The sequence below is a fragment of the Acinonyx jubatus genome, chromosome E2 (genome assembly GCF_027475565.1).
Source record: "Acinonyx jubatus isolate Ajub_Pintada_27869175 chromosome E2, VMU_Ajub_asm_v1.0, whole genome shotgun sequence".
Classification (NCBI taxonomy): Eukaryota; Metazoa; Chordata; class Mammalia; order Carnivora; family Felidae; genus Acinonyx; species Acinonyx jubatus.
In genome coordinates, this window is record NC_069396.1 from 48,489,903 (window position 1) to 48,514,853 (window position 24,951).

General features: G+C 52.1%; 1 protein-coding gene across 3 annotated transcripts; it reads right to left on the reverse strand.

Moving 5' to 3' along the window:
- Positions 1-1,697: 1,697 nt before the first annotated feature.
- PHLDB3 (pleckstrin homology like domain family B member 3) lies at positions 1,698-23,923 on the reverse strand. 3 transcript variants are annotated; one of them, XM_027037694.2, is made up of 16 exons: positions 23,767-23,923; positions 22,850-23,256; positions 22,007-22,189; positions 21,689-21,787; positions 20,180-20,308; positions 19,781-19,942; positions 18,943-19,053; positions 18,701-18,784; positions 18,233-18,343; positions 9,098-9,197; positions 8,840-8,930; positions 8,670-8,757; positions 8,283-8,339; positions 4,072-4,291; positions 3,372-3,457; positions 1,698-2,123 (listed from the first exon to the last, which is right to left on the reverse strand). In XM_027037694.2, exons 2-16 carry the CDS (start codon positions 23,117-23,119, stop codon positions 1,989-1,991), a joined length of 1,926 nt encoding a protein of 641 aa, XP_026893495.1. In that variant the 5' UTR covers positions 23,120-23,256; positions 23,767-23,923; the 3' UTR covers positions 1,698-1,988. The 3 variants fall into 3 exon arrangements, with proteins under 3 accessions (XP_026893495.1, XP_026893494.1, XP_053065940.1); XM_027037693.2 differs by having other exon boundaries at positions 21,650-21,787; XM_053209965.1 differs by lacking the exons at positions 1,698-2,123; positions 3,372-3,457; positions 4,072-4,291 and adding an exon at positions 4,734-5,372 and having other exon boundaries at positions 21,650-21,787.
- Positions 23,924-24,951: the final 1,028 nt, after the last annotated feature.

Genomic DNA, 24,951 nt, shown 5'->3' on the forward strand with positions numbered 1-24,951 from the left:
CTACAAAACACAAATTCGAAAAGAAAATTAAGGGGGCGCCTGGGTGGTTCAGTTGGTTGAGTGTCTGACTCTTGATTTCAGTTTAGGTCATGACCCCAGAGTTGTAAGATCGAGTTCCGCGTCGGGCTCTATGTTCATCGTTCAGTGTAGAGCCTGCTTTGGATCCTCTCTCTCCCTCTGTCCCTCTCCCCCACTCATGTGCTCTCTCTCTCTCTTTCCAAAACACACACACACACACACACAGAGAGAGAGAGAGAAAGAGAGAGAGAAAATTAACAATTCCAGCTCTTGTGAGCATTCAGTTTGTAGAGGGGCTGGGAATGGATTGATCCAAGAATCCAGATGTCTCGCACCTGGAGGTGAAGGCCAAGGGACACCGGGGATCCCTGAGGGCCTGAGGATTGGGGTGTTTGCATTCCCAGGACTCAGGAGCACCACATCTGGATCCTCAAAAAATCCTGCAACGGGACACCTAGGTCCTGGGGAAATGGGGACCAGAGGGACTGAGTACCTACTTCCAGAGAGGTCTTCCCAGTGGGTGAAGACCTGTCTCTACACTCTGGTGAGTGGTCCACGCCAGAGTGATCCCAGGGGACTGTGGATCAAGGAGGGCTTCCTGAAGGAGGAGCACCTTGAGGAAGATCTAAAGAATGAAGAGCCCTTTGTCTGACTGTTCTCCACTGTCCCTCAGTGCTCAGCAGCTCTTTCTCGTCAGTTTATTCAGCTAGCAGACATTCCTTCAACACCTTGTTTGCACTTAGAGCTTGTGCCAAGGACTCAGTAGTGACCCAAACAGCCCCAACCCCTGCCTCCTGGGACTCCCATTCAGCACGGGAAGACACGCTTCATCAGCAGTGAGGACCCAGTGTCTTCAAAGCTGTGATGGGAGAAGCACAGGCAGAGTGATCAGGGCTGGCACAGAGGAAGCCCGGAGGAAGCACCTGTCTCAGCCCGGAAAGTCAGGGAAGGCGTCCTGGAGAAGGAACCACCTGAGCTATGACCTAAGTGATGAGTAGTAGGGTGGACTGAGGAAAAGTGCCTAAGCAAAAGGAACAGTATGAACAAAGACCAAGAGGTGAAAGGGAAGCATTTTTCCTCCACTTTCATGGAATGAAATGTGTCCTATGGTGCTGAGGACATGGCAGTAACCAGGACACCTCTGGTTCTGACCTCATGGGACTCCCAGTCCATAAGGGACGCAAACCCATTACCAGTGATGACCTAGGGTGTTCAGGGATGGGAGAGGGGAGCTCAAAGTGGGATGCCTGGCCCAGCTGAGGGAGCCACGAAGGGCTTCCTGAAGGAGGGGACATCCCAAAGAAGACCTGAGGAAGGAGGAGCTAGCTGGTCAAGGGCAGGGTACAGGGAATAATTATGTGCCAAGGCCTGGAGGCCAGGAGCCTAGAAGTTCCTAGAAATTGCCAAGAGCTCAGTCAAGTCAAAAAGGGTGGAAGCGGGGGGGGGGGGGGGGGGGGCGGGGGGCGGGTCCCACAAACTGAAAATAGCAAAATTACCAAAGACTAAAGACACATGCCTCCCCACCTCCTTCTCCCCGCCTTGACCTTAATCATGAAGGCCTCCATTCCTAAAGAGAGGAGAACCGGCCGTGGGATGCTTCGCGCTCAGAGATACCTATAACTCGGACATCCTGCCTAGGAAGGGGCCCGGGACGCCTGTGCTAGAAACCACGGCAGCAATCACTGTTTTCCTCCGTGTTTAATTCGGTATCACAGGAGCACCAATAAATAGTTCCTTCCCGCCCCTGCAGTCTTCCTCCTGCCCGGGGCAGGGCCCCTGAGGCTGGCTTCCCGTAGCGGGAAGACACCTGCAGCCCCAAACGCCGCGGCTCGGGCCCGCCGAGCCGCGGCACCTGCAGGATTCCCGGAAGTTCCGAAGGGGCGGGCCCGGGGCTTTTCCACAGCAGGCGAGGCCGCGGGCGGGGCGGGGGCGGAGCCTCGCCAGTACGCCCCCCGGGAGGGCGGGGCCCCTCAGGGGGCGTGATTCTCGTCCGCGGCGGTCACGATGACGTCCATCCAAATGCGCATGGCCTCGGGGCTCGGTGCCACCATGTAGAAGAGGCGTTCGTAGGTTTTCACGCAGAACGTCAGGCGAGGGTTGGGGCTCTGGGGTAAGCAGAGTGAAGGTGGTTACGAGGGCATTTGGGTTCGAATCCCAGCCTTGCTACTTATGTGCTGTGTGGCACTGGACACGTTACTTAGGCTCTCTGAACCAAGTCCCCCATCTGTCTTCGTAAATAATGCTACCTACCTCACTGGGTTATGAAAACCAAACGAATTAACATTTGGAGGCTTCGAATTTGGGGAGCAGGAGGAATTTAGATGGAGGACTCATGTCCCCTTTGTAGCCTACCTTATATATTAGAAATACAAGCTTTCAAATTTCCCCTTTCCAGAATCTAGGTTCTCCTGGTTTGTCACTGGGGAAAACTAGTATCTACACTCCATTTATTAAGTACCTACTTGCCAGCCCTGAACTGAGTAAATCCCTTACGCCCATTGCCTGCTGTTAACCTTCTCAACTCTGAGGAAACGGGGTTGAACTATGCCCATTTTGGAGGTGAGAAAAATAAAGCTGGCTAAGGGAAGTCACTTTCCTGAGGTCCCACAGCTGGGGTTCCAATCTAAGCTCTAAAAGGCCATAGTCAGGGCTCCTGGGTGGCTCAGTCGGTTAAGCGTCCAACTTCGGCTCAGGTCATGATCTCGAGGTTCGTGAGTTCGAGCCCCGCGTCGGGCTCTGTGCTGACAGCTCAGAGCTGGAGCCTGCTTCAGATTCTGTGCCTCCCACTCTCTCTCTATCTGCCTCTCTCCCTCCCTTCCCTTAAAAATAAACATTCCTAAAAAATAAAAGGCCATAGTCAGTTGCTCTCCAGAGCTCTCTAAATACTATACCAGTTGCCAACATTTACATTTCTGGCACTGCACTTGTACAAGTTTCGAATTCCTGAGTCCTCTAGGGTAATAGAGTATGAAGTGACACCATGTGGCCCATTCCCATTTGGCAACTATGGGCAGAGGCTGAGAAACGATCATCTCCTTATGATGGTCCCAGGCCACCTGGGTCCTCACCCTGCCATCTTCAGTCATTTATTCCTTCCCAGCTTGGCATCAGAGCCTGCCAAATTTTTGCTCTAGATCTTTTTTTTTTTTGCCCCAAGACAAGTAACAGTGGCAGAGAGCCAGAGACTGGGCTGTTAATTTTTGGTTGCTACAGTGAGATGACCGGTGGGCTCTTGTGCTGGGTAGAGTACCCTGATGGTGCAATCTCTGGGTGGCCTTTCCCGGGGACAAGCTAAGGTTTGACTGCAGGGGCTCTGACCAGGAGGGCAGGGGGGTCCCACACGAGGGCTTCACCTTGAAGGCACAGCGTAAGTGGTCGTAATAGACTTCCTCTATGGCCTGGAAGTAGATGACGCCTTTGAGCTTGGTCTCTTCCTTGTCTGAGGAGGGAGGTGAGGGAGAAACAGCCAGTGAGAGGTTTGCATCTGTGCGTCAGAGCGGGGATGGCCGGACCCAAGTCCAGAGACTGGTGCTGGGGTGAGGGACTGGTGACAGTCTGAAGGTCCCTAAAATACCCTGGCTGGGAGGTGGGTGAATGTTGAGGTTGGAAGGGAGACTGACAGGACTGGGGAATGGGGTCTGGGGAGCTGGAGTCCTAGGTCCCTGAGTGCCTTGGTCTTGGAGAAGAAAAGAGACTCAAGGAGAGGTTCAGAATCATGGGCTCTCCTGGAGAGGGAGGGTGAGGGGCCTGGACCCCTGGGTGTTGAGGGTGGGGGAGGACCCGGACAATGTCGGTTCAGACTCTTCCCGGGTGTCTTAGGGAAATGGGGTCTGGGGGGCCAGAATTGTATGAAACTGTCACCCGTGTTACTGAGGAGGGCTGGGGGGTTGGATTCCAGGTTGCTCCTAGGGCTGGGAAGCCAGACTCGTGGGCTTAAGACAGAAGGGGGTGGGGGGGGGGGGTGTCTCTTAGGCGTCCGGTGGGGAAGGCCTCCGCTGTGGCCACTTCCAGGGTCTTGGGGTCCCAGGTCCCAGGCGGCCAGGCGGGGCTTACCGGCGTAGTAGGCCAGGCGGCGCGCCTGGCGGTCAAAGCAGAACCACCGTTTCTTCCAGGTCTTAATGCGGCCGCCCATCTTCACCAGGGATCCGCGGCAGCAGCCCCCCGACACCCTCACGTGCGGGCAGTTCTCCGGGTTGTGGCCCCAGCGTTCCAGGTGCTGCCTGAGATCCAAGACCCGGGGGCCTGGGGGGCGGGGTGGGGGCGTGGGCGGGGCCTGAGGAAGGAAGAGAAGGGGGCGGCTGACATCAAAGGGTCAGGGAGGGGGCGGTCCTGCAGCTCACCTGTGAGGCCCGCCGCAGCCTTTCAACAGCAATATCCAGAGTGGCCATCATGAGAATGATCGTGATCCGGCAGCTACGTTTCTGGACCATGGCACCTTGCCCAGGGCTTTCTAGCAGCAACAACTTGACTCCCCAGGACTGCCCTTGGGAACCGGGCTACTAGGAGCCCCATTTTACAGATGAGCAAATTGAGGTACAAAAATATAAAATAATCCACCCGAGGTATCACAGGGCTTCTAGGTGGTAGAGCTGAAACACAAATCCAGGTCTTCCCGCCCCTAGAGTTCACTCTGAAACACAAGAGCTATGTCAGAGAAGTGAGGGAGCCCAGTGGGACCCTCATATCCTGTGCAACAGGGACCAAGTCAGTGATCAATACTTGAGAGCAGTTTCTACTACTATTGTGGTTATTCTTGTGATGAAATCAGCAATTCTTACCTGTGCTAAGCGCTTTATAGGGACAATCCCTCGGCCCCCTCAAACTCCCTTGGGACGTAAGTACATTATTACCCCCATTTTATAGATGTGGAAACCAAGACTCAAGAGAGGTTAAGTCACTAGGCCCAAGTCACACAGCTAGAGCCGACAGAGCCAGGATTCACCAAGCACAGCGATCATCTCTGGCGGCCATAGAAGGGGAAAAACTTAAGGCAATGAAAGTGTCTACTGTTCGTAAGGCCCAGCCTGATCGCACCTATTCTTTTCCCTGCAAAGAATGGTATAATCCCCCACAGTCACGCTGAGGCTCAGAGCACTGTGTCTCAGACTTGAGCGCACAGGCAGACCCCCTAGGAATTTCGTTAAAAATGCAGCCACAGGGGAGGAGGGGGGAGGGTGGCTGGATGGCTCAGTAGGTTGATCGTCCCAACTGAAATCAGTCGGTTGATTTCAGCTGGAGTGATGATCCCAGGGTCGTGGAATGGAGTCCCTTCTCAAGCGTGAAGCCTGCTTGAGATTCTCTTTCTCTCTCTCCCTCTGCCTTCTCCCCCGATCACATGCTTGCTCTCTCTCTCTCTCTAAAATAAAAACAATACAGTTAAATTAAAAATTTTTTTAAATGCTGCCCCGGGTTCGGTCAGGGGTGGGTGTGAGGTTCTGCATGTCTAACAAGCTCCCAGGGGTCAGTGCTGCTGGCCCATGGGCCACGCCTTGGGTATCAAGGGCTGAGAAAACGAGTTGAGGAAACAGAAGTAAGGCAAGGAGGGTTGAGAAATAGAGGAGACTCACTGCATGGAGATGGGGAAGGTGGAGGGCAGGTGCAGAGGAGCTGAGGGAATGCATAGGAGGGGAAGAAGCAGTTACAAGGTCAGCCAGCGGGGCCTGGAATCTTCTATGGGTCCTGTCACCAAATCCAGACAGTTACACTAACGGTCACCAACGTGTATGAAAGGTCTCACTCCGTGTTCAGCACTGTGGGAAGTGATCACAGTGGTGATCACCTTCCTTCCTCTCAAAAACAAAACAAAAACAAAACAGAAAAACCAAAACCAAAACACCGTCTATTGTCCCCATTTCCCAGATGAGGCAACTGAGGCTTCTAGACAGGCAGTGACTCACCAAGGTTACCCAGGTAGGACGTGGCAGAGCGGGGCCCCAATCCAGGAGAATAGACGGGCTCGGGACTCGCGACTCCACCGCTGCCCCTCCATGTCACCCCCACGGAACCCCTGCCCCTCTAGGAGCCTCGGTTCCCCTGTGCTGAAATTCGGAGCTATCACAGCACCCTCCTCACGAGGGTGTTTCAAGGACAAGCTCTCGAGCTCTTGTTCAGGGTCCCAGCCCCGCGATCGGGCATGCGCACAAGAAGGCGGCCTGGGGTGAAACTGGGGTGGGGGTGGGGGAGGCGCGACCAGGCACAAAGCAGGGGGCTGATGAATAAATGATGATGCTCCAAAGCAGGACTGCTTCATTTTTAATGAGGCAGAGCTCATGCCTGACAGCCCGAAGGCTCCACTGCCCTTCCCGGTATATTTTACTCCTTGGCTCTTATCAGCCCCTGACACGCTGTTTATTTTACTTATTGATGCTGGTGTTTTTTTCGATGTGCCTCCCTAAAAGCCAGCTTCCCCCAGGGCAGGGACTGTCATTTGGGTCACTGCCGTACCCCAGGGTCTACCACACAGTAGGCGCTCAAATATTGGTTGAAAACAAAGTAATAATAATAAGGAAAGGACAGATGGTTGAGAAAACAAAAGGCAGGTTGGGAACAAAGTGATCATTTATGGGAAAAATAAATTCACAAAATATGGTTCGATCGGTGCACGTGGAGAAGTATAGAATAAGATTCGAAGTCTTCCCAGCAAGAGAAAACGCTTGGGCCTCCAGAGGTACAATGGGCGACCCTCACTTCCCCCAATGCAAAGCATTTGTATTCATGCTATTAGCATAGATAAAAATAAAATTTTAATGAGGAACAGTCAGCTAAATCCAGAATATGCAAAACTCTACAGGATACATGACTCAATTTTTTTTTCCCACCAATAAATGGCATTTTTTAAAAAGTAGGGAGGGAGGATTCTTTTTTTTTTTTTTTTAATGTTTTTATTTATTTTTTGAGAGAGATACAGAGCAAGAATGGGGAAGGGGCAGAGAGAGAGACAGAGAGAGAGAGAGAGAGAGAGAGAGAGAGAGAGAGAGAGAGAGAGAGAGAGAAAGAGACAAGGAATCCAAAGCAGGCTCCAGGCTGTCAGCACAGAGCCTGAGGTGGGGCCTCAACCCGTGAACCTGGAGATCCTCATGACCTGAGCCGAAGTCGATGCTTCACGGATTGAGCCACCCAGGCGCCCCAAGAGGGTTCTTAGTATTAGAGATTTAGGAGACATTTTAAACGCATTGTGTGTACTTTGTTTGGATCCAGATTTGAATAACCAACCATAAAAAGACATTTCGGCGACCATTAGGAAGATGTGAATATGGATCACACATTAGAATGTTACAGAATTATTAATCATCTCATAAAGTATGACAATGGGATTTTTGTTATGTTGAAAAGAGAACTTACCTATTGGAGATACACAGTGAGGTACGGACGAAATTATACAATGTCTGAATTTGCTTTAAAATATTCCAGTGCATGGGGTACCTGGGTGGCTCAGTTAGTTAAGCGAGGGACTTCAGCTCAGGTCACGATCTCATGGTTTGTGGGTTCAAACCCTGCATTGGGATCTGTGCTAACAGCTCAGAGCCTGGAGCCTGCTTGTATTCTGTTTCCCTCTGTCTCTGTTCCTCCCTTGCTCATGCTCTGTCTCTCTCTCTCTCTCTCTCAAAAATAAATAAACATTAAAAAAAATGCTTTAAAATATTCCAGTGCAAGATGGGAAGTAGGTGAGGGATCAGTAAAACAAAGCTGGCAAGTCAAACAAGATTCAAAACTGATTATCACTGGGGCGCCTGGCTGGCTCAGTTGGTGGAGCGTGCAACTCTCGATCTTGGGGTTGTAAGTTCAAGCCCCACGTTGGGTGTGGAGATTACTTAAGAAAAAAAAATCTTTAAAAAAGGAAAAAAAAAAAAAAAAAGAAAAAAGACTGATAATCACCAAAGCTGCATGTTGGGTATACAGGGGCTTATCAATCTATTCTACCTCTGCATATGCTTGAATATTTGTATAGTGAAGTTTTTTAAAGAATCAAACACATTTTTAAAAGTTTTGAAAAGCCTTGGCATATACTTGCCCTCATTCTACAGTAACTGCTGACATTGTCACCTACTTATAGAAGAGGAAACTGAGGCACAGAGAAGTAGAGCATGTTACCCGAGGACATGTCATGGATATAGTGGGAACAGAAACCAGGCCTTTTTAGTTCCCCTCCCCTTGCCAAGGTCACTTTTCTATGCCTTTCGAGGAGAGGAGAGGGTGAGATAAAGGGCAGAGGCCAGGGCAGAAACAGAGCAGGGAGGTGAGGCTGAGGGCAGGGGTGGACTGACCATGATGGCAGGTACAACAGGGCCTGAGGAACCTTCTGTGCTTCTTCTCATCCCTTCCTGTGGGTTCAGGAGGAAGGACTCAAATGAGGATGCTAACCAATAAGAAGTGGGGGAAAACTTACTGGATCCTTGGGTCTGAGGGGGGATGGGCTGGGGGGCCTGGATCCCTGGGTCTGAAAGGGGAGGGGCTGGGGGACTGGACTCCTGGGTCTGAGGGAGGAGGGGACTGGGGGGCCTGAACCCCTGGGTCTGAGGGGGGGATAGGCTGGGGGGCCTGGATCCCTGGGTCTGAAACGGGAGGGGCTGGGGGCCTGGACTCCTGGGTCTGAGGGAGGAGGGGCTGGAGTAGGATCTCCTGACCTTAAGCAGGAGGGGCTGGGGTCTCACCCTGGCCTTGAGCAGTCGCTCCCTTTCCGCCACAGCTTGCTGCAGGAGCCGCTCCATGCGGGCGATGTCTGGGTGGAGGGCCCCACAGCTGGGAGGAGGGAACAGAGACCAGGGCAGGCTCCAGTGGCCTGGCCTCTTCCCGTTTCCCCACCTTCTCCCTGACGTCTCACCTGTTCCCAGGGCCACAGTTCAGCAGCTGATAGAGTGGGTGTCTTCCAGAGTCTTCCGATGTTGCTGGGAGGGCCGAGGCCTGCAGGGGTCCTGGAAAAGAAGGGCTGGGGCTAGGGGACCAGGATGCTCCCTTGTGTAAGCACCCCCCACCCCTTACAGGCATCCAGATTCCTCCATCGTTGCCAGGGGAAGGGTGGTGGTGGGGAAGGAGGTACGTGGGAATAATGGGCGGGGGGGAGGTGCGGGGAGACCCTCACCAGTACAGTGGAGGGATAGAGGTCGGGGGGATCCCCTCTGGCTCGCTCTCTCTCCCCTCTTCCGGGGCAGGCTTCCAGTCCTCTGGAGGCCGATGGAGCCCTACAAACAAACACACAAGGCCCATGCACACAGGAAGAGGCACTCAGTCTCAACTGTTAAGCCGGAGGACCGCCAAGGAAAACCAGTAGCTACTCGGCTCCTATCAGAAAGCCACTGTACATGTGATGCTGGGGAAAAGCAGCTAGTCACCAAGGACCACACAGGGCAAGGCGCGGAACGGCAGATTTAGAGACAGGAAGTAGATTCGTGGTTGCCAGGGGATGTGGGAGGAGGACATTGAGGGGTGACAGCTATAGGATGCAGGGTTTCTTCTGGGAGTGATGAATATGCTGTAAAACAGATCGTGGGGATGGCTGCACCACTCTGTGTGTGAATATACTAAAAACCACTGGATTGTACACTTTATTTTTATTTAAAAAAAATTTTTTTTAACGTTTATTCATTTTTGAGACAGAGACAGACAGAGCATGAATGGGGGAAGGTCAGAGAGAGAGGGAGACACAGAATCTGAAACAGGCTCCAGGCTCTGAGCTGTCAGCCCAGAGCCCGACGCGGGGCTCGAACTCACGGACCAATAGATCGTGACCTGAGCCGAAATCGGACGCCCAACCAACTGAGCCACCCAGGCGCTTCTGGATTGTACACTTTAAATGGATGAACTCTAGGGGCACCTGTGTGGCTCAGGTGGTTAAGCGGCTGACTCTTGATTTTGGCTCCGGTCACGATCTCACGGTTTGTGGGTTCGAGCCTGGTGTCGGGCTCTGCGCTGACAGCATGGAGCCTGCTTGGGATTCTGTCTTCCTCCCTCTGCCCCTCCCCTGCTCGCTCTATCTCTTTCTCTCTCTAAATAAATAAACTGGTAACCCAGGCTGTGCCCAGGAGGTGGACTGATGGATGGAAACAAGGGTGGGAGAGTCATCTCTCTGAATATCCTGCCATACCCTTCAAACGTTGAAACAAGGGGAATTTTGGCTTTAAAAAAATAAATAAACATAACAACCCAATGTAACCTGTGCTCCTGGACCAGAAAAAACTTTGGTTTTTGCTAGAAAAAACAACGGTGGAACAGCTGACAAAATACGAATAGGATCTGGTTATTTTACTAGTATTATCTCAGTATTAGTTTCCTGAATTTGATCACTGCACTGTGGTTTTATAAGAGAGTGACCTTGACCCTAGGTAATAAATGTAGGAAGGGTTTAGGGGTAAAGGGGAATCATGCTGCAGAGAAAGATAGTAAAGTGTGTGTGTGTGTGTGTGTGTGTGTGTGTGTGTGTGTGTGTGGAGAGAAAGGATAAGAAAGCAAATGTCAAATGTGGTAAAATGTTAATTACAGAACCTGAATGCCAGGTGTACAGGAATTCCTTCTACTATTTCTGCAGTTTTTCTGTAAGTCTTACGTTACTTCAAAATAAAAAGTTACTAAAAAATGAAGACAAACTTATTTGACAGTGAGAGAGAGAGAGAGAGAAAGAGAAAGAAAGAAAGAAAGAAAGAGAAAGAAAGAAAGAAAGAAAGAAAGAAAGAAAGAAAGAAAGAAAGAAAGAAAGAAAGAAAAAGAAAGAACAATGAAATCATTCTAAAAAGAAAAAACAGGGTTGCCTGGGTGGCTCAGTCTGTTAAGTGTCTGACTCTTGATTTTGGCTCAGGTCATGGTCCTGCAGTTGGAGAGATAGAGCCCTGCATTGGGCTCTGCACTCAGGGTGTGGAGCCTGCTTGGAATTCTCTCTCCTTCTCTCTCTGCCCCCCCATGCTGCTGCTGCTTTCTCTCTCAAGATAAATAAACTTAAAAAAAAAAAAAGAAGAAGAAAGAAAAAACAGCAACTCTGAATAGGTAATAAGGAATGATAAAAATAGGAGCGCCTTGGGGTGCCTCGGGGGATCAGTGAGTTAAGCATCCAACTTCAGCTCAGGTCATGATCTCACAGTTTGTGAGTTCGAGCCCCACGTGGGGCTCTGTGCTGACAGCTGAGCCTGGAGCCCCATTCAGATTCTGTGTCTCCCTCTCTCTCTGTCCCTCCCCTGCTTGCACTCTCTCTCTGTCTCTCTCTCAAAAACAAACAGACATTAAAAAACAATAATCATAAAAGCTCCTGGCTGGCTCAGCCAGTGGAGCAGGTGACTCTTGATCTCGGGGCTGTAAGTTTGAGCCCCATGTGGGGTATAGAGATTACTTAAAAATAAAAGTTTTTATTTATTTTTTTAAGTTTATTTATTTTGAGACAGAGAGAGCATGCACATGTGCACAAGTGAGGTAGGGGCAGAGAGAGAGGGAGGGAGAAGAATCCCAAGCAGTTCCCACAAACCACAAGTTCATGACCTGAGCCAAGACTAAAGAGTAGGACGCTCAAGCAACTGAGCCACCCAGGCGCCCCCAAAATAAAACCTTTCCTTAAACAATGATGTGTGGGTTTTTTTAATGTTTATTTTTTTTTTAGTTTTGAGAGATGGAAAGAGCCTGAGCAGGGAGGGGCAGAGAGAGAGAGAGAGAGGGAGAGAAAGAATCCCAAGCAGGCTCCGCATCATCAGCGCAGAGCCCCATGCAGGGCTCAAATTCCCGACCGTGAGATCACGATCTGAGCCAAAATCAAGAGTCGGACGCTTGACCCACTGAGTCACCCAGGTGCCCCCAAAATAAAATATTTTTTAGAAGAATAATAAAAACAATACACGGCATAATTTGAGCACCAGCAAGGGTACTCACTGCTGTAGATCACAACTCATCAAGATATTTAATCTGTGGGGCGCCTGGGTGGCTCAGTTGGTTAAGCATCCGACTTCGGCTCAGGTCATGATCTTGTGGTTTGGTTCATGAGTTCAAGCCCCACGTCGGGCTCTGTGCTGACAGCTGGGAGCCTGGAGCCTGCTTCGGATTCTGTCTCTCTCTCTCTCTCTGCCCCTCCCCCACTCACACTCTGTCTCTCTCTCCTTCAAAAATAAATAAACATTAAAAAAAAATTTAATCCATGAGTTAATAACAGTAAAGGAAGGCAAGTCTCTCGACAGAAGTATTGCAATGAATTGGTGAAGAGGAACAACAGACTAGAATTTTAGCACTTGAGACCCCTCAGAAAGATGGAGGCACCCACGCCAGAAAAAGAGAGACAGGTGCACAGCGCCCAGCACAAAGCTGAGCCTGCATCTGCTCAGGGCCCCACAGTCAACTTTACAGGAAATACAAAGAGGCAGAGAGGTGACAATGACCCCCACAAGGCAATCAGCAAACCCTGCCTGGGAAACTCCACAAAACACCCATCTGGTTTCCTCCCCAAGTAAATTGCCAAGGGGACAGAAAAAAGAAACAGAGGGGGAAGTCTATAAAGACTTAAAGCATACAGCCACTTAAAAAAAAAAAGAAAAGAAAAGAAAGAAAAGACAAAGAAAAAAAAAGGAAGACTAAACTATAGTGTGTAGGGACAAACACTTAACTGACAGAACTTTAAAGCAAAGAGAGAGGCTATAGATACTGTAAAGGTCAGGCTGGTGGCCATTCTCTAGGAGGCGGAGGGGGTCATCATTCAGGGGCATGCGGCGGGTTTCTGGAGCAGCTGTTGGGTCTACCTCCTGACATAGCTGGCAGTTCCAGAGTGTTCCCATGTAATCATTAAGCTGTGCAAGTGTTCCACGTGATTTTCTACACTCATGTTATCTCTAACCAAAAAAAAAAAAAAAAAGTTCCAGGGCGCCTGGGTGGCTCAGGTCATGACCTTGAGGATTGCGAACTCGAGCCCCGCATTGGGCTGTCCACTGTCAGCACAGAGCCCGCTTCAGACCCTCTCTCTCTCTCTCTCTCTCTCTCTGCCTCTCCTTGGCTCACGCTCTCACTCCCTCTCATCTTTCTCTCAAAAATAAACATTTCAAAAAAATTTTTTTAAGTTTGAAAAAATAAGAACTTCGAGTATTTATCAAGTGCTCATTATATACCTAACGATGTACCTGGCACTCTGCAGACTTACCTAAACTTCTAAAAGCCCACAGGGGGGCCCCTGGGGGGCTCAGTCGGTTAAGCATCTGACTTTGGCTCAGGTCACGATCTCACGGCTTTGTGAGTTCGATCCCCTCATCGGGCCCTGTGCTGACAGCAGGGAGCCTGCTTGAGATTCTCTCCCTCTCTCTCTGCCCCTCCCCGCTCATGCTATCTCTCTCAAAAATAAATAAATAAACATCAAAAAAAAAAAAAAAAAGGAAAAGCCCAAGGAGCTGGGAAAGTTTCGTTCCCCTTCACAGGGAGGAAACTGAGCCCATGTCTGTTCACTCTTTCCTTGCTTCAAAAGATGTTCCCAGCACATCCTCGCTGAGACCTTAGACACCTGGCACTGAGGAAGTGAGTTGGCAAGGTGGACTCAAGCCTTGTCTGCATGGCACTTATGTTGTAGGAACTAAATAAACCATCATACAAGTAAGTGCATCATCAGAAATTGCTGTGAGATGGGGCACCTGGGTGGCTAAGTCGGTTGAGCGTCCGACTTTGGCTCAGGTCAGGATCTCACAGTTTGTGAGTTCAAGCCCCACATCGGCCTCTGTGCTGACAGCTTAGAACCTGGAGCCTGTTTCCGATTCTGTGTCTCCCTCTCTCTGCCCCTTCCCCACTCATGCTCTGTCTCTCAAAAATGAATAAACGTAAAAAAAAAAATTAAAAAAAAATTGCTGTGAGTAAAGATAACAAGGTGTCAGAAAGGAGGATCACCTTCCAACTGGAAGGGTGGGTCTGGATGCTGACCCTAAGGCCCAAAGAATGAGAGTTGGCCAGGGAAGACTGAGGGGAACAGTGTTTCAGGTAGAAGCAGCAGCAAATGCAAAGGCCCTGAGGCAGGAGCAAGTATGGGATGTTGGCAGGTCAGCGCTCCTGCAGCTCAGCAGAGCGTGTATGGGGGACAGTGGTGAGAAGCGGGCAGGGGCCACATCATGGAAGGACTCATAGGCTGAGGTGAGGAGGCCCAGAGGGCCGCTGACAGCTTTTGGTGGGGAGGACTGAAGGAGGAGGGGTCGCAATCACTGGCTGTTGTGTGGGAAACAGATTGCTGGGAGACAAAAAGTAAGGTGGAGAGAGCTATCAATGAAGAGGCTGGTCTAGGGTCCCCAAACCAAAGATGAGGGTGGGAGTAGGTGGAAGAAGGGCGCTAATAATTATAATACTACTAATAATTGTAATTATAATCATAGTAACAGCAGCACATTCACCGAACACCTGTTGCGTGCCAGGCATCATGCTGAGCACTTTAGCCACTAACCAGTGGGTTCTGTGATTCCCATTCGGCCGCTAAGTAAACTGAGGCAAAGAGACATGTCTCAGTTCAACTACCCAGGAAGTGGGAGAACAGCTGGACACAAGCAGGGTCAGGACTCTCAGTTATCACGTGAGCCTGGAAAGGTGGGGGGAGGGTTGGATTTGGGAGGGATTTAACAGGACCTGGAGGCACAGAGAGGAAGGAGCAAGGAAGAGTATTGTTTGTTAATACTCTTCATTTGTCTGTTTACCTGGCTGAGTAAATAAATACTCCCCGGGCTCAAGATGTGCCCGGCTGGGGGTCCCCAGCTGCTCCCTCCGAGCTAGTATTAGCCACATTGCCCACTTGGATTCTGAAGGATTCCTGAGACACCCTTGCCTCCTGAAAGGCATGGGCCGTGGAAACAGGCAGACCTGGTTCAAAGCTATCTCGGCCACTTCCTGGGGGTGTGACCTTGGCAATTCCTGTCTTCTCAGGCTGGATTTCCTCTCTGTAAAGTGAGCGCTGTCCCACCATCCTGCTGCTGCGGTTGGTGCACGGATGATGTGAGTGACCTCGTGCAGAACACCCAGGAGAGGGCCTGGAACGTTCCCCCAGGTGACATCCAGGCGCAAGGCGGGTATGAGATCCACGCAGTGGGTATAGGACCCACGGGAGCCAACAGCTCAGGTAATAACTCCATAGGAATGGACAGGGCCTCCCAGCAAGTATTTATAGATATGCAATTTACTTCTAAGGATCATAATTACTCGACGTCGTGTTGCCTGGCAACCTAGTTGTCACTTCACCTTTATCAGGCTGCCAGGGGAACCAGCTGGAGAGTTCATTTCCCAAACCCTTCACCCAGATAATGATGGGACCTACTTCTGGGGGTTCTTCTGAGCAAAGAAGGAAATATTTTTTATAGATAGATTTATTTCAGGATATATGTATTAGATGGTACCATGTCACACTGCCAATAGATGACTGCTTCTCACTCCCAAATAATAGCTTCGAAATGATTAAAATGGCTTAGAGGGCACCTGGCTGACTCAGTTGGGTAGAGCATGTGACTCCTGCTCTCAGTGTGGTGAGTTCAAACCCCATATTGGGCGTGGAGCTACTTAAAAAGAATGAATGAATGAATGAATGAATGAGTGCATAAATAAATAAATAAGATAAAATGGCTTAGAGCAGACCCTGGCCTACCTTAAGCCTTCAAAAATCATGATTGTTGGGGCGCCTGGGTGGCTCAGTCGGTTGAGCATCTGACTTTGGCTCAGGTCATGATCTCACTGTTTGTGAGTTTGAGCCCCGCATCGGGTTCTGTGCTGACAGCTCAGAGCCCGGAGCCTGCTTCAGATTGTGTGTCTCCCTCTCTCTCTGCCCCTCCCCAACTCACACTCTCTCCTTCTCTCTCAAAAATAAACCTTAAAATTTTTTTTGAAAAATCATTATTGTTACTAATTAATAAATACTATATATTACGTATTACACGCTGCATATAATTATATCAGACAATACAATAACGTTAATAATAATTAATATTAACTAATGGTATCATTGTGTGTACAAAAAAGGACACATGCACACACAGGTATTCACAACAGCATTGCGTAAACTACAGAGGCCTCAAATCCCCAAAGCCCCCTTGAGGTCAGGCTCAATGCCCCCCGTGTAGACCTCTGTACCCCACCAGAGCCTGGAGCGGTTAGTGCACTGAAAACAGTGCCTGGATTCAAATCTCATCCCTGCTGCATTCCAGTGAGTTAACTACCTTCACCTCCCTGCCTCCATTTTTTCACCTATAAAAAAAAAAAAATGGAGGCAAGAACCCACCTGGTAGTATCATTGCAAAGACCAAATGAGTGAATCCATGCGAAGCATTTGAAACAGTGCCTGGGGGTCGCCGGGTAAGCATTGGACTTCAGCTCAGGTCATGATCTCATGGTTCCCGAGTTCAAGCCCGGCATCGGGCTCTCCCCTCTCAGCGCAGAGCCCGCTTTGAATCCTCCGTCTCCCTCTCTCTCTGGCCCTCCCAAGCTCACGCGCACCCTCTCTCTCAAAAATAAATGAACATTAAAAAAAAAACAACAACATAAAAATAAAATAAAATAAAACGGTGCCTGGCACACTGCAAGGACTCAACAAATGTCAGCTGTCACCATTACTATTGCTTATACTGTTGTCGTTAGAGTCATTAAAAATGATGAGCAGCTCTAAACGTATCAGTGGAAAACAATCTCCATGGTAGAGTGTGAAGTTAGGGAAAAAAAAGTTAGCCAACGAGTGGCTGATATACACACTTTTTTTTTTTAATTTTTTTTTTTTAACGTTTATTTATTTTTGAGTCAAAGAGAGACAGAGCATGATCGGGGGAGGGTCAGAGAGAGGGAGACACAGAATCTGAAACAGGCTCCAGGCTCTGAGCTGTCAGCAGAGCCCAACGCGGGGCTAGTACCCACGGACCGCGAGATCATGACCTGAGCCAAAGTTGGCCGCTCAACCGACTGAGCCACCCAGGCGCCCCACACACTTAAAAAAAAAAAAACAACGCTTACGTGATATGCCAATGTCTAAGCGCTTACGACGCGACCGCGCCCCTCAAACAAAGATTTTCACCTAATATTCACCCCTACCCCGTGCCCACCTCTGACACTCTCTACTCTGTTTCATTTTGAAGAGTTAGCAACAACCCCTTCAACGAGTGTTGTAACCCGTTAATAAGTGGGGACCCCCAGTGTTAGGGAGAGCTGGAAGGAGGGGTACCCAAGAAACGAGTAGCTGTGCCAGGGAGGGGGGCTGGGGCCAGTGGGGTGGAGAGAGGAGGCCTTTTTATCAATCTTTTAAAATGCTGCTTTTAAAATGCACTCCTGGGTGAAAGGGGGAACACTTCTGCACTGCTGGTGGAAATGCAAACTGGTGCAGCCACTCTGGAAAACAGTGTGGGGGTTCCTCAGAAACTGAAAAATAGAACTACCCTACGACCCAGCAATTGCACGACGAGGCATTTATGCAAAGGCTATAGGTGTGCTGTTTCAAAGGGGCACACGCACCCCCATGTTTATAGCAGCACTAGCAACAAGAGTCAAGTTATGGAAAGAGCCCGAATGTCCACTGACGGATGAATGGATAAAGAGGATGAGGTACCTATATACAATGGAGTTATTACTCGGCAATCAAAAAGAATGAAATCTTGCCATTTGCAACTACGTGGAGGGAACTAGAGTGTGTTATGCTGAGCAAAATTAGTCAGAGAAAGACAAATACACGATTTCACTCATACGTGGAATTTAAGATACAAAACAGATGAACATAAGGGAAAGGAAGCAAAAATAATAAGAAAACAGAGAGGGAGACAAACTGTAAGAGATGGTTTGAACAATACAGAGAACAAATACAGAGAACAAACTGAGGGTTGCTGGTGGGGTGCTGGAGGGAGGGGGATGGGCTAAATGGGTGAGGGGCATTAAGCAGGACACTTGTTGGGATGAGCACTGGGTGTTCAATGTAAATGATGAGCCACTAAATTCTATTCCTGAAATGATTACTGCACTATATGTTAACTAATGTGGATTTAAATGAAAAAAAAATTCTATTAAAAAAGGAATTAATTAATTTTTTGAAATAATAATAAAAATAAAATGTCCTCCTGGGGGCACCCAGTTCCATTTTGCCAGGGGAGCGGGGGGAGGGGGGGATATCAGGCAGAAGAAAGAAAATCGGTACAGGAAGCTTGAGCCTCATAAAAATTAAATTAAAATATCCCTCGATCACGCCTCCCTGTCCCCCATGCCCCCGTGGCAGAGAGAGCCACCGTGAAAGTTCTGGAGACGCAGTGACAGGAAGACATGGGGGGGAAGGTACCTGCAGAGAGCTGTGAACAGAGAAGAGGCAGGAAGAAGTGGCGGTGGCGGTGTGGGCGGCGGGGTCCTGCAGCACCAGCAGCTGGCGGTCTGTCTTCTGGGTGAACAGGAGCTTCAGGAGAGGGGCGGAAGGTTAATGGGAGCCACAAAGATCACAGATGACCCACCAGTTCCCAGATGCTCTGGCTCATGGCTCCAGCGTCAGCCCATCTCTCAGACGGAGAAACAGAGGCTCAAGGTGACAAGAGAGTTAGACCCTGGTCTTAGGGAACAAGGGCTCTGGGCAGAGACTGTTTATTGGTCCCCTGGGGGGGGCAGAGGGGGGGCTCCGGGGCCTGAACTCCTGGGTCCCAAAGGTAAACGCATTTAGGGGGCTGAGAAATGCAGATCCCAAGGGAGAAGGGGTCTGGGGGCCTGGACTCCTGGGTCTGAGGGGGGAGGGGCTGACAGGTGCAGGACATCCCCTTACCTTAGTGAGGGCCTGGCTGGACTCAGAGAAGTCCCCTCCAGGGGTTCCCTGAAGGCAGTTAAGCTGGAGCAGTCGGCTCCGTTCCTAAGGGAGAGCAAAGTGATCACCACTTCCCATATCGCAGTCGAAATGGGATGTCCCAGCAGCCTTCCCTGACGCCAGGAGACATCCTGGGGGGCCGCGTGGCGACGGGATGCCCCCAGAGGGACGTGAGGACAGCTGCACAGGCCTCCAGGACTTACCTGCGTCAGGGCCTCAAGGGCCTCCTCCTTCTTCTGGCTCAGCCCCCTGCTCTCAGCTGCCATCTGCTCCCCCAGCGCCTTGAGCTGCTCCTCTAAGACCTGGATCCGGCGCTGCAGGGCACACCCGAGTGACCTGGTCACTCAGCTGCCCCAGGGCTCCCGGCTGGCTCCCACAGAGCCAAGTCCTCCTCGAGAGCCCGGGACCGAGACAGACCCCCAAGAGAAAGATGCAGAGAAAAGAGACAAGATGCGACTGAACGGAGACAGACAGAAGCTGTGTGAGACAGGAAGGGAGAAGATCCAGAGGTGGAGGTGGGCAAAGGAGACCCATGTCAGACCCTTCGAACTGAAAACTTTAGAAAACTTTGTGTTAAATATAGTCAAAACATGTCACTTTTTCCAGTAGGACCTGTCCGACCCTTGAATACGAAACTCCCAGAGAGGGCCGGCAGGGTTCTCTTTTTGGACTTGGGTTTGAGAGGCAGAGAACGCAGTGGCCAAGACCGAGTAGGTTCAGATCCCAGCTCTATCCTCTACAGACTGAGTGACCTTTGGAAAAGATTACTCGAGCACCTTGACCTTCAGTTCCTGTACTTATAAAGTGGAAAGAAGGTAAGGTTTGCCTCCTAGGATTCTTGAATGATTCAATGAGCAAAGACTCATGAAACATTTAGGACCGTGCCTGGAACATAGTAAATGCTCCATAAACATCAACGCTTGTCCCTGCTCCAAAGAACGGGACCCAGACGGGAAAGGAGGACAGAGAAAGGGCCAGTCGTGGAATGGAGGAGACAGAGGGCAGCAGCGAGGGAGGCAGGGCCAGCCCGGCCCGACTTACCCTGTGCTGCGCCACGCTGGCCTGAAGTTCCCGGACCTTGGGGTCCAGTGCCCGGGCCCCGGGGCTGTCCCGGTCCTCGTCCTCCCGCCGGCTCTCCTGCTCCAGCTGCTGGAACTCTAGGTCCTCGTAGGCATGCTGGGCCACATCCAGCTGTTCCCTCATCTGCGGGTGGGAATGCAAAAAAAGACTGGGGCCCAGGGGGTAGTGGGCCGGGGCCAGGAGTCCCGGTCAAGGAGGTAAGAGGGACCTGGGGGTCTAGCCTCCAGAGTCCTGGGGCTTACAGGGCTGGGGCCTGAACTCCTAAGGGAGGGAGGAGGGGACTGAGGGCCTGGACGTCTGGGTCCGAAGGAAAGAACGGTTCAGACCCCAGGTCCCCGAGTGTATCTGGAGGAGCCTCACCTCCTGCACCCCCTGCAGAAGTCGCTCACGCTGGTCCTCTGGCTGTGAGTCGAGTTGTCCCTGGGCCTCCTGGAGTCGCTGGCGAAGAGCCTCCACCCGATCCCGCTCCTGGCTCAGTTGCTTCTGTTCCTGAAAGAACAGCCGGGCTCTGAGCCACAGTCTGGACACAGGAAGTGAAACAGAGGCCAGCCCAGCCAGAACTCAGAAGCCTGCCTGGGTGCCAGGGCCAAGAGTGCAGGGACCCTATCTGTCTGGTTCTGTCTATCTGTAACGGCTGGGTCCATTACACTCAGAACAGACTGAGACAATCAGGGCAGTGGGGCACAGAGACCGGGAATCAAGAGTCGGGAGCAATTTCTACAGGGGTGATCCAAGACTTCCTGGGTGGGAGGAGTTTAAGGTAAGCCTCAAAAATCAGGGAACATTTAGGGGCGCCTGGGTGGCTCAGTCAGTTAAGCCTCCGGCTCTTGATTTCGGCTCAGGTCATGATCTGATGGTTTGTGGGATCAAGCCCCACGTTGGGCTCTGTGCTGACAGTGCAGAGCCTCCTTGGAAATCTCTCTCTGCCCCTCCCCTGCGCGCTCTCTCTCTCAAAATAAATCAACTTAGGGGGCGCCTGAGTAGCTCAGTTGGTTGAGCACCCAACTTTTGATTTTGGCTCAGGTCATGATCTCACAGTTTGTGGGTTCAAGCCCTGCATCGGGTTCTGTGCTGACAGCGTGGAGCCCACTTGGGTTTCTCTGTCTCCTTCTTTCTCTCTGTCCCTCCCCTGAGCTCTCTCTTTCTCAAAATAAATAAAGAAACTTTAAAGTAAATAAATAAACTTAAAAAAAAAAAGAATGAGGGGCGCCTGGGTGACTGACTTCAGCATCAGACTCTGTGCTGACGGCTCAGAGCCTGGAGCCTGCTTGGGATTCTGCGTCTCCCTCTCCCTCTGCCCCTCCCCCGCTCATGCTCTGTCTCTCTTAAAAATAAATAAAAATTTTTAAAAATTTAATAAAAAAAAAAGAGAATGAATAGGTTCTTAAAGAATTTACATACAATATCATAGCTGGGATCGGTGTTTAAAACTGGGGATAGGGAAGCAAATTGGGGGACAGAAAACAAAACGGGATGATTAATCACTGCTGAAGCCGGTGGACACAACCACACGGCCACCATCTGACTATTCTGTTTGTTGGTTTGACATTTTTCCCAGTATGACATTTAAAGACCAAAGAGGCCAGGCGAAGGAAGACCCCACTCCTGCAACCCCCCCCCCCCCCGACCCCTGCCGTGAGTCAGGTTCTAGAATCACGGTCAGGGAGGGAGAAGGAAAACAAGTACATCTGCCCATTCCCCACCCCACCCAGACCAAGTATCCCCACTTGGGTAACGGGGATAACCCTGGGGCTCGGGTCCCAGGAGCACCACCAGGAATATCCGTCCCACAGGAAGGAAACTGGTGGTGAAGGTCCAGCAGGACCAGACCTGTTCCCGCTGTTCCCGGCTGCCCTGCTCCGTTTCCACCTGCTGTCCAAGCAGCTCCCGGAGTTGCTCCTCCTCGCGCCGGGCAGCCACTCGCTCCCCAGCCAGCTCACCCCGCAGAAGGGCTACCTCCACCTCCATCTGTGGAGAGAATGCAAGGACTGGGGCCCAGAGGCCTGGGTCCGAGGACGGTGTGGAGGCAGGGCACTCGGATGCCTGGGAATCTGAGCTCTTGGATTCGGAGGGAGGATAGGACCGGAGGCCTAAGAATCGGATTCTGCAGGAGGAAAGGCCTGGCAGACTGGCCGTGAGGGCTTCCTGGAGCTGGGGCCAGACTTCCCACGAGGTCCGCGGCCTCACCTCGATCCTCAGCTCCTTCCTCTGGCGCTGTAGCTCCTTCACTCGCTGCTCCATCAGGGCCACGCGGGTCAGTGCCTCCAGCTGCTGCTCTCGAAGCCGCCGCGCGGCCCCTCGCACCTTCTCTCCAGGCTGGGTGGATGCGGGGGCCGTGGCCGGGATCTGTGCTGGGGGCGGAGCCTCCCCCTGAGGTTGAAGGGTGCGTGGTCAAGAGGGGAGGCCTCACCCGTCAGCCACCGGGTAGGTCCGTTCCCCACCGCATTCCCCGGACTGGGGGTCCTGATCAGCCCCAGTCAGTCGCCACGCCCGGTTATTCAAGTGGGGGAGGGTGTAGGTGCGGTGTCCCCCCGCCTGGGAGGAGGCCCAGGGGCTGGCAATAGGGGAGGGGGTATGTGGCCGACTCAAAGAAGGTGCCTTTTTCCATACCCAGGTCCCATTCCCGGCGCTGCGTTTTCATAGACCCGGATCTCTCTCTGTCTCTCTGCCTCTCTCCCTCTCCCCCCCCCCCCCCCGCCCCGGGTCTGAGTCTTTCCCTCTGTTTCTCTGGGCTTTGTCTCTCCGACTTAGTCTCTATCTCTGAATCGCTATGTCTGCCCCTCTCAGAGTATTTTCCTTTCTCAAGATTTCTGTTTCTCTGAGCATCTCTGTCCTTTGTTTCTGGGTGTCTGTCTGTGTCTCTATCCTCATCTCTCTGAGCCTCTGTCTCTGGTCTGTGTCTCTGTCTCTTTTGGGTCCTTGTCCTTGTCTCCCTGTCTCCGGGTCTCTCTATACCTGTCCCTCTGTCACCCGCCAGTGCCTCTCTCTGGGTCCCCCCGTGACCCCTCCTTCGCCCTCCAGGTCCCTCACCGCGTCGCGGCTGCTCTCCGTGCTGCTGCCTTCTCCCACTTCTTCCTCTTCCTCAGCCTGTTGCTCAGCTCCTCGGCCGCTGGGAAGCTCCTTCACTCTCTGGGGCTCCTCGGGGGCCTCGGGGGCCTCGGGGACCTCGGGCGCCTCCGGCTTGTGGGTGTCCCCCGCGTGCACCTGGGGCTGCGTAGCCCCATGGGGCCGGTCCTCCGCGTCGCACTCCGGTACCGGAGGCGGCTGGCACCCCTCCCCCGGGCCGCTCGGCGTCCCCATGGCCGCTTCGGGCTCCGGCGGAGTGGGCTGGCCCTTGCGTTCCGGGGGCGTGGTCTGGCAGCGTGGGGGTGTGGCCCACGAGGCCAGAGCAGCTCCCGACTGCTCGGGCGCGTGGAAAAGAGCTCCAGGAGGCGGGTCTAGGAGATCAAAGACTGGAACTGAGCACTCGGAGGCGTGGCCTGGAGTTTCTGGGGGCGGGGTTCGATGGCTCCCAGGGCGCCACACCCCCGAAGGCCAGACCGGAATTTGAGTCGGGGTCTTAGCACGCCCCCTACTGGCCTCTCCCTCCTACCCAAGGGTCTAGCCTCGGACCCTCCCGGCAGCCCCTCACAATGCCTTAGACCACCCAAGAGCGACCCCATCTCCTTCTCCCTCCGGGACTCCGGCGTCCGGACTCCCGTATCCTCCTTTCCCGAGCCTGGTAGACTTGGCTCCGACTCTACCTGAGGAGGGAGTAGCGCCCCTGCCTTCTCACTCAGGGATCCGGGAGTCGGGGCTCCTAGTTTCCCTCTCTACACAAACCGAGAGTCTGCGTCCTCTGCTCCTCCCCGGGGTTAGATTCCCAAACTGCAGCCTCCCTCCTCCCCCGGGCGCCCAGATGGCCGAGCTTCCAGCCCCGTCTTCCCCCGCAGCCCCGGCCCCCTCACCAGCTCAGGCTTCGGCGCGCTTCCCTCTGCGCTCCGGGCGCTGCCTTTTCTGTCTAGAGGACAGGTGGCTGGGGAAGAGGGAGGAGAGAAGCTGTTCTGTCCCCCTCCCCAGCAGCCCGGAAGTGGAGGGGGGGACAACAGGTCCAACAGCTCCCGAGGGAGGAGGGAGAGACCAGCTTGCCCCGCCCGCGGCCGCGGCATCCGGCCATCCCGGCCCCACCGGCCCCACCCTTGGAAAACCCAGCATCGCGACCCCCCTCTCTGCCTCCAGCACCCCCCGTTCCTGTCCCCTAAAGGGCTAGTCGTCTTGATCACCTATGTATAAATGCCTCCCTAAGGCCCAGACCCCGGGAATCCTGAAAGAAAAGGGGGGGAAGGGAGATAGGGGCCTCTCCCCTCTAATGAGCCCTTTAGAAGGGCTCCGACCGGTTTGGGGAGCTGGGCAAGGGGAGGGGGTGCCCTGAGCTGAGTCAGAGACCCGCCCACAGACCGGGAAAGTGTGCCCCCCCCATCTGTTATGGGGTGGAGGGCAGAGGTTAAAGGTCTCAGCCAGACCCTTTCCTCTCTGGGCAAAAACAGGAAAATTATTGGCACGTGAGAAAGGATTATTGGATGTCAGGAGCTGTGCTAAACACTTTATACACGTTAATTTCATCCTTACAGTAGCCTAATGAGAAAGGGATTACCATCTCCATTTTATAGCTGGGGAAACTGAGGCTGAGAGGGACAAATGTGCACAAAGTCTATACATGTTGTTAATCTTAAAGCTGGAGTTGTTCTCTGGAAAGTCTGTGTTCTTAACCATTAGACATGCTGTCACTCTGGCGCAGCCAGGAAGTGCCTGGAAGATCATTCCAAACGATAGTTACAATAATTGTCACCACTGATAGGAACCCGGCCATGAGGGGAGGGTGCCAAGCACCTCATACATGTGGATTCCTTGGGTCGTCATGACACCCTATTATTAGTATTATTTCCATCTTACAGATTGAAACTGAGGCCCGGAGAAGTGGAGCACCTTATCCTGGGTCTTACAGGTAGAAGTGGTTCAAACTCAAGACCGTGTTCTAATCCAAGGAGGTGAGAAGCCCTGCCCCGGATACGAGTTTCTGATCTTGTGAGTTGGAAAATTTCCTCCTTGCAGGCACCCTGGATCTTCAGTGACCTTGCTCACCCCCTTGGCCT

Excerpts from the sequence above, each read along its gene's own strand:
- PHLDB3 (XM_027037693.2), bottom strand. The coding sequence starts at position 23,119 with ATGGGGACGCCGAGCGGCCCGGGGGAGGGGTGCCAGCCGCCTCCGGTA. Across the intron at positions 9,198-18,232 it reads CTGTTCACAGCTCTCTGCAG|GGCTCCATCGGCCTCCAGAG; the intron begins GTACCTTCCCCC and ends GTTTGTTTGTAG. Across the intron at positions 8,758-8,839 it reads AACTGTGGCCCTGGGAACAG|CTGTGGGGCCCTCCACCCAG; the intron begins GTGAGACGTCAG and ends CCCTCCTCCCAG.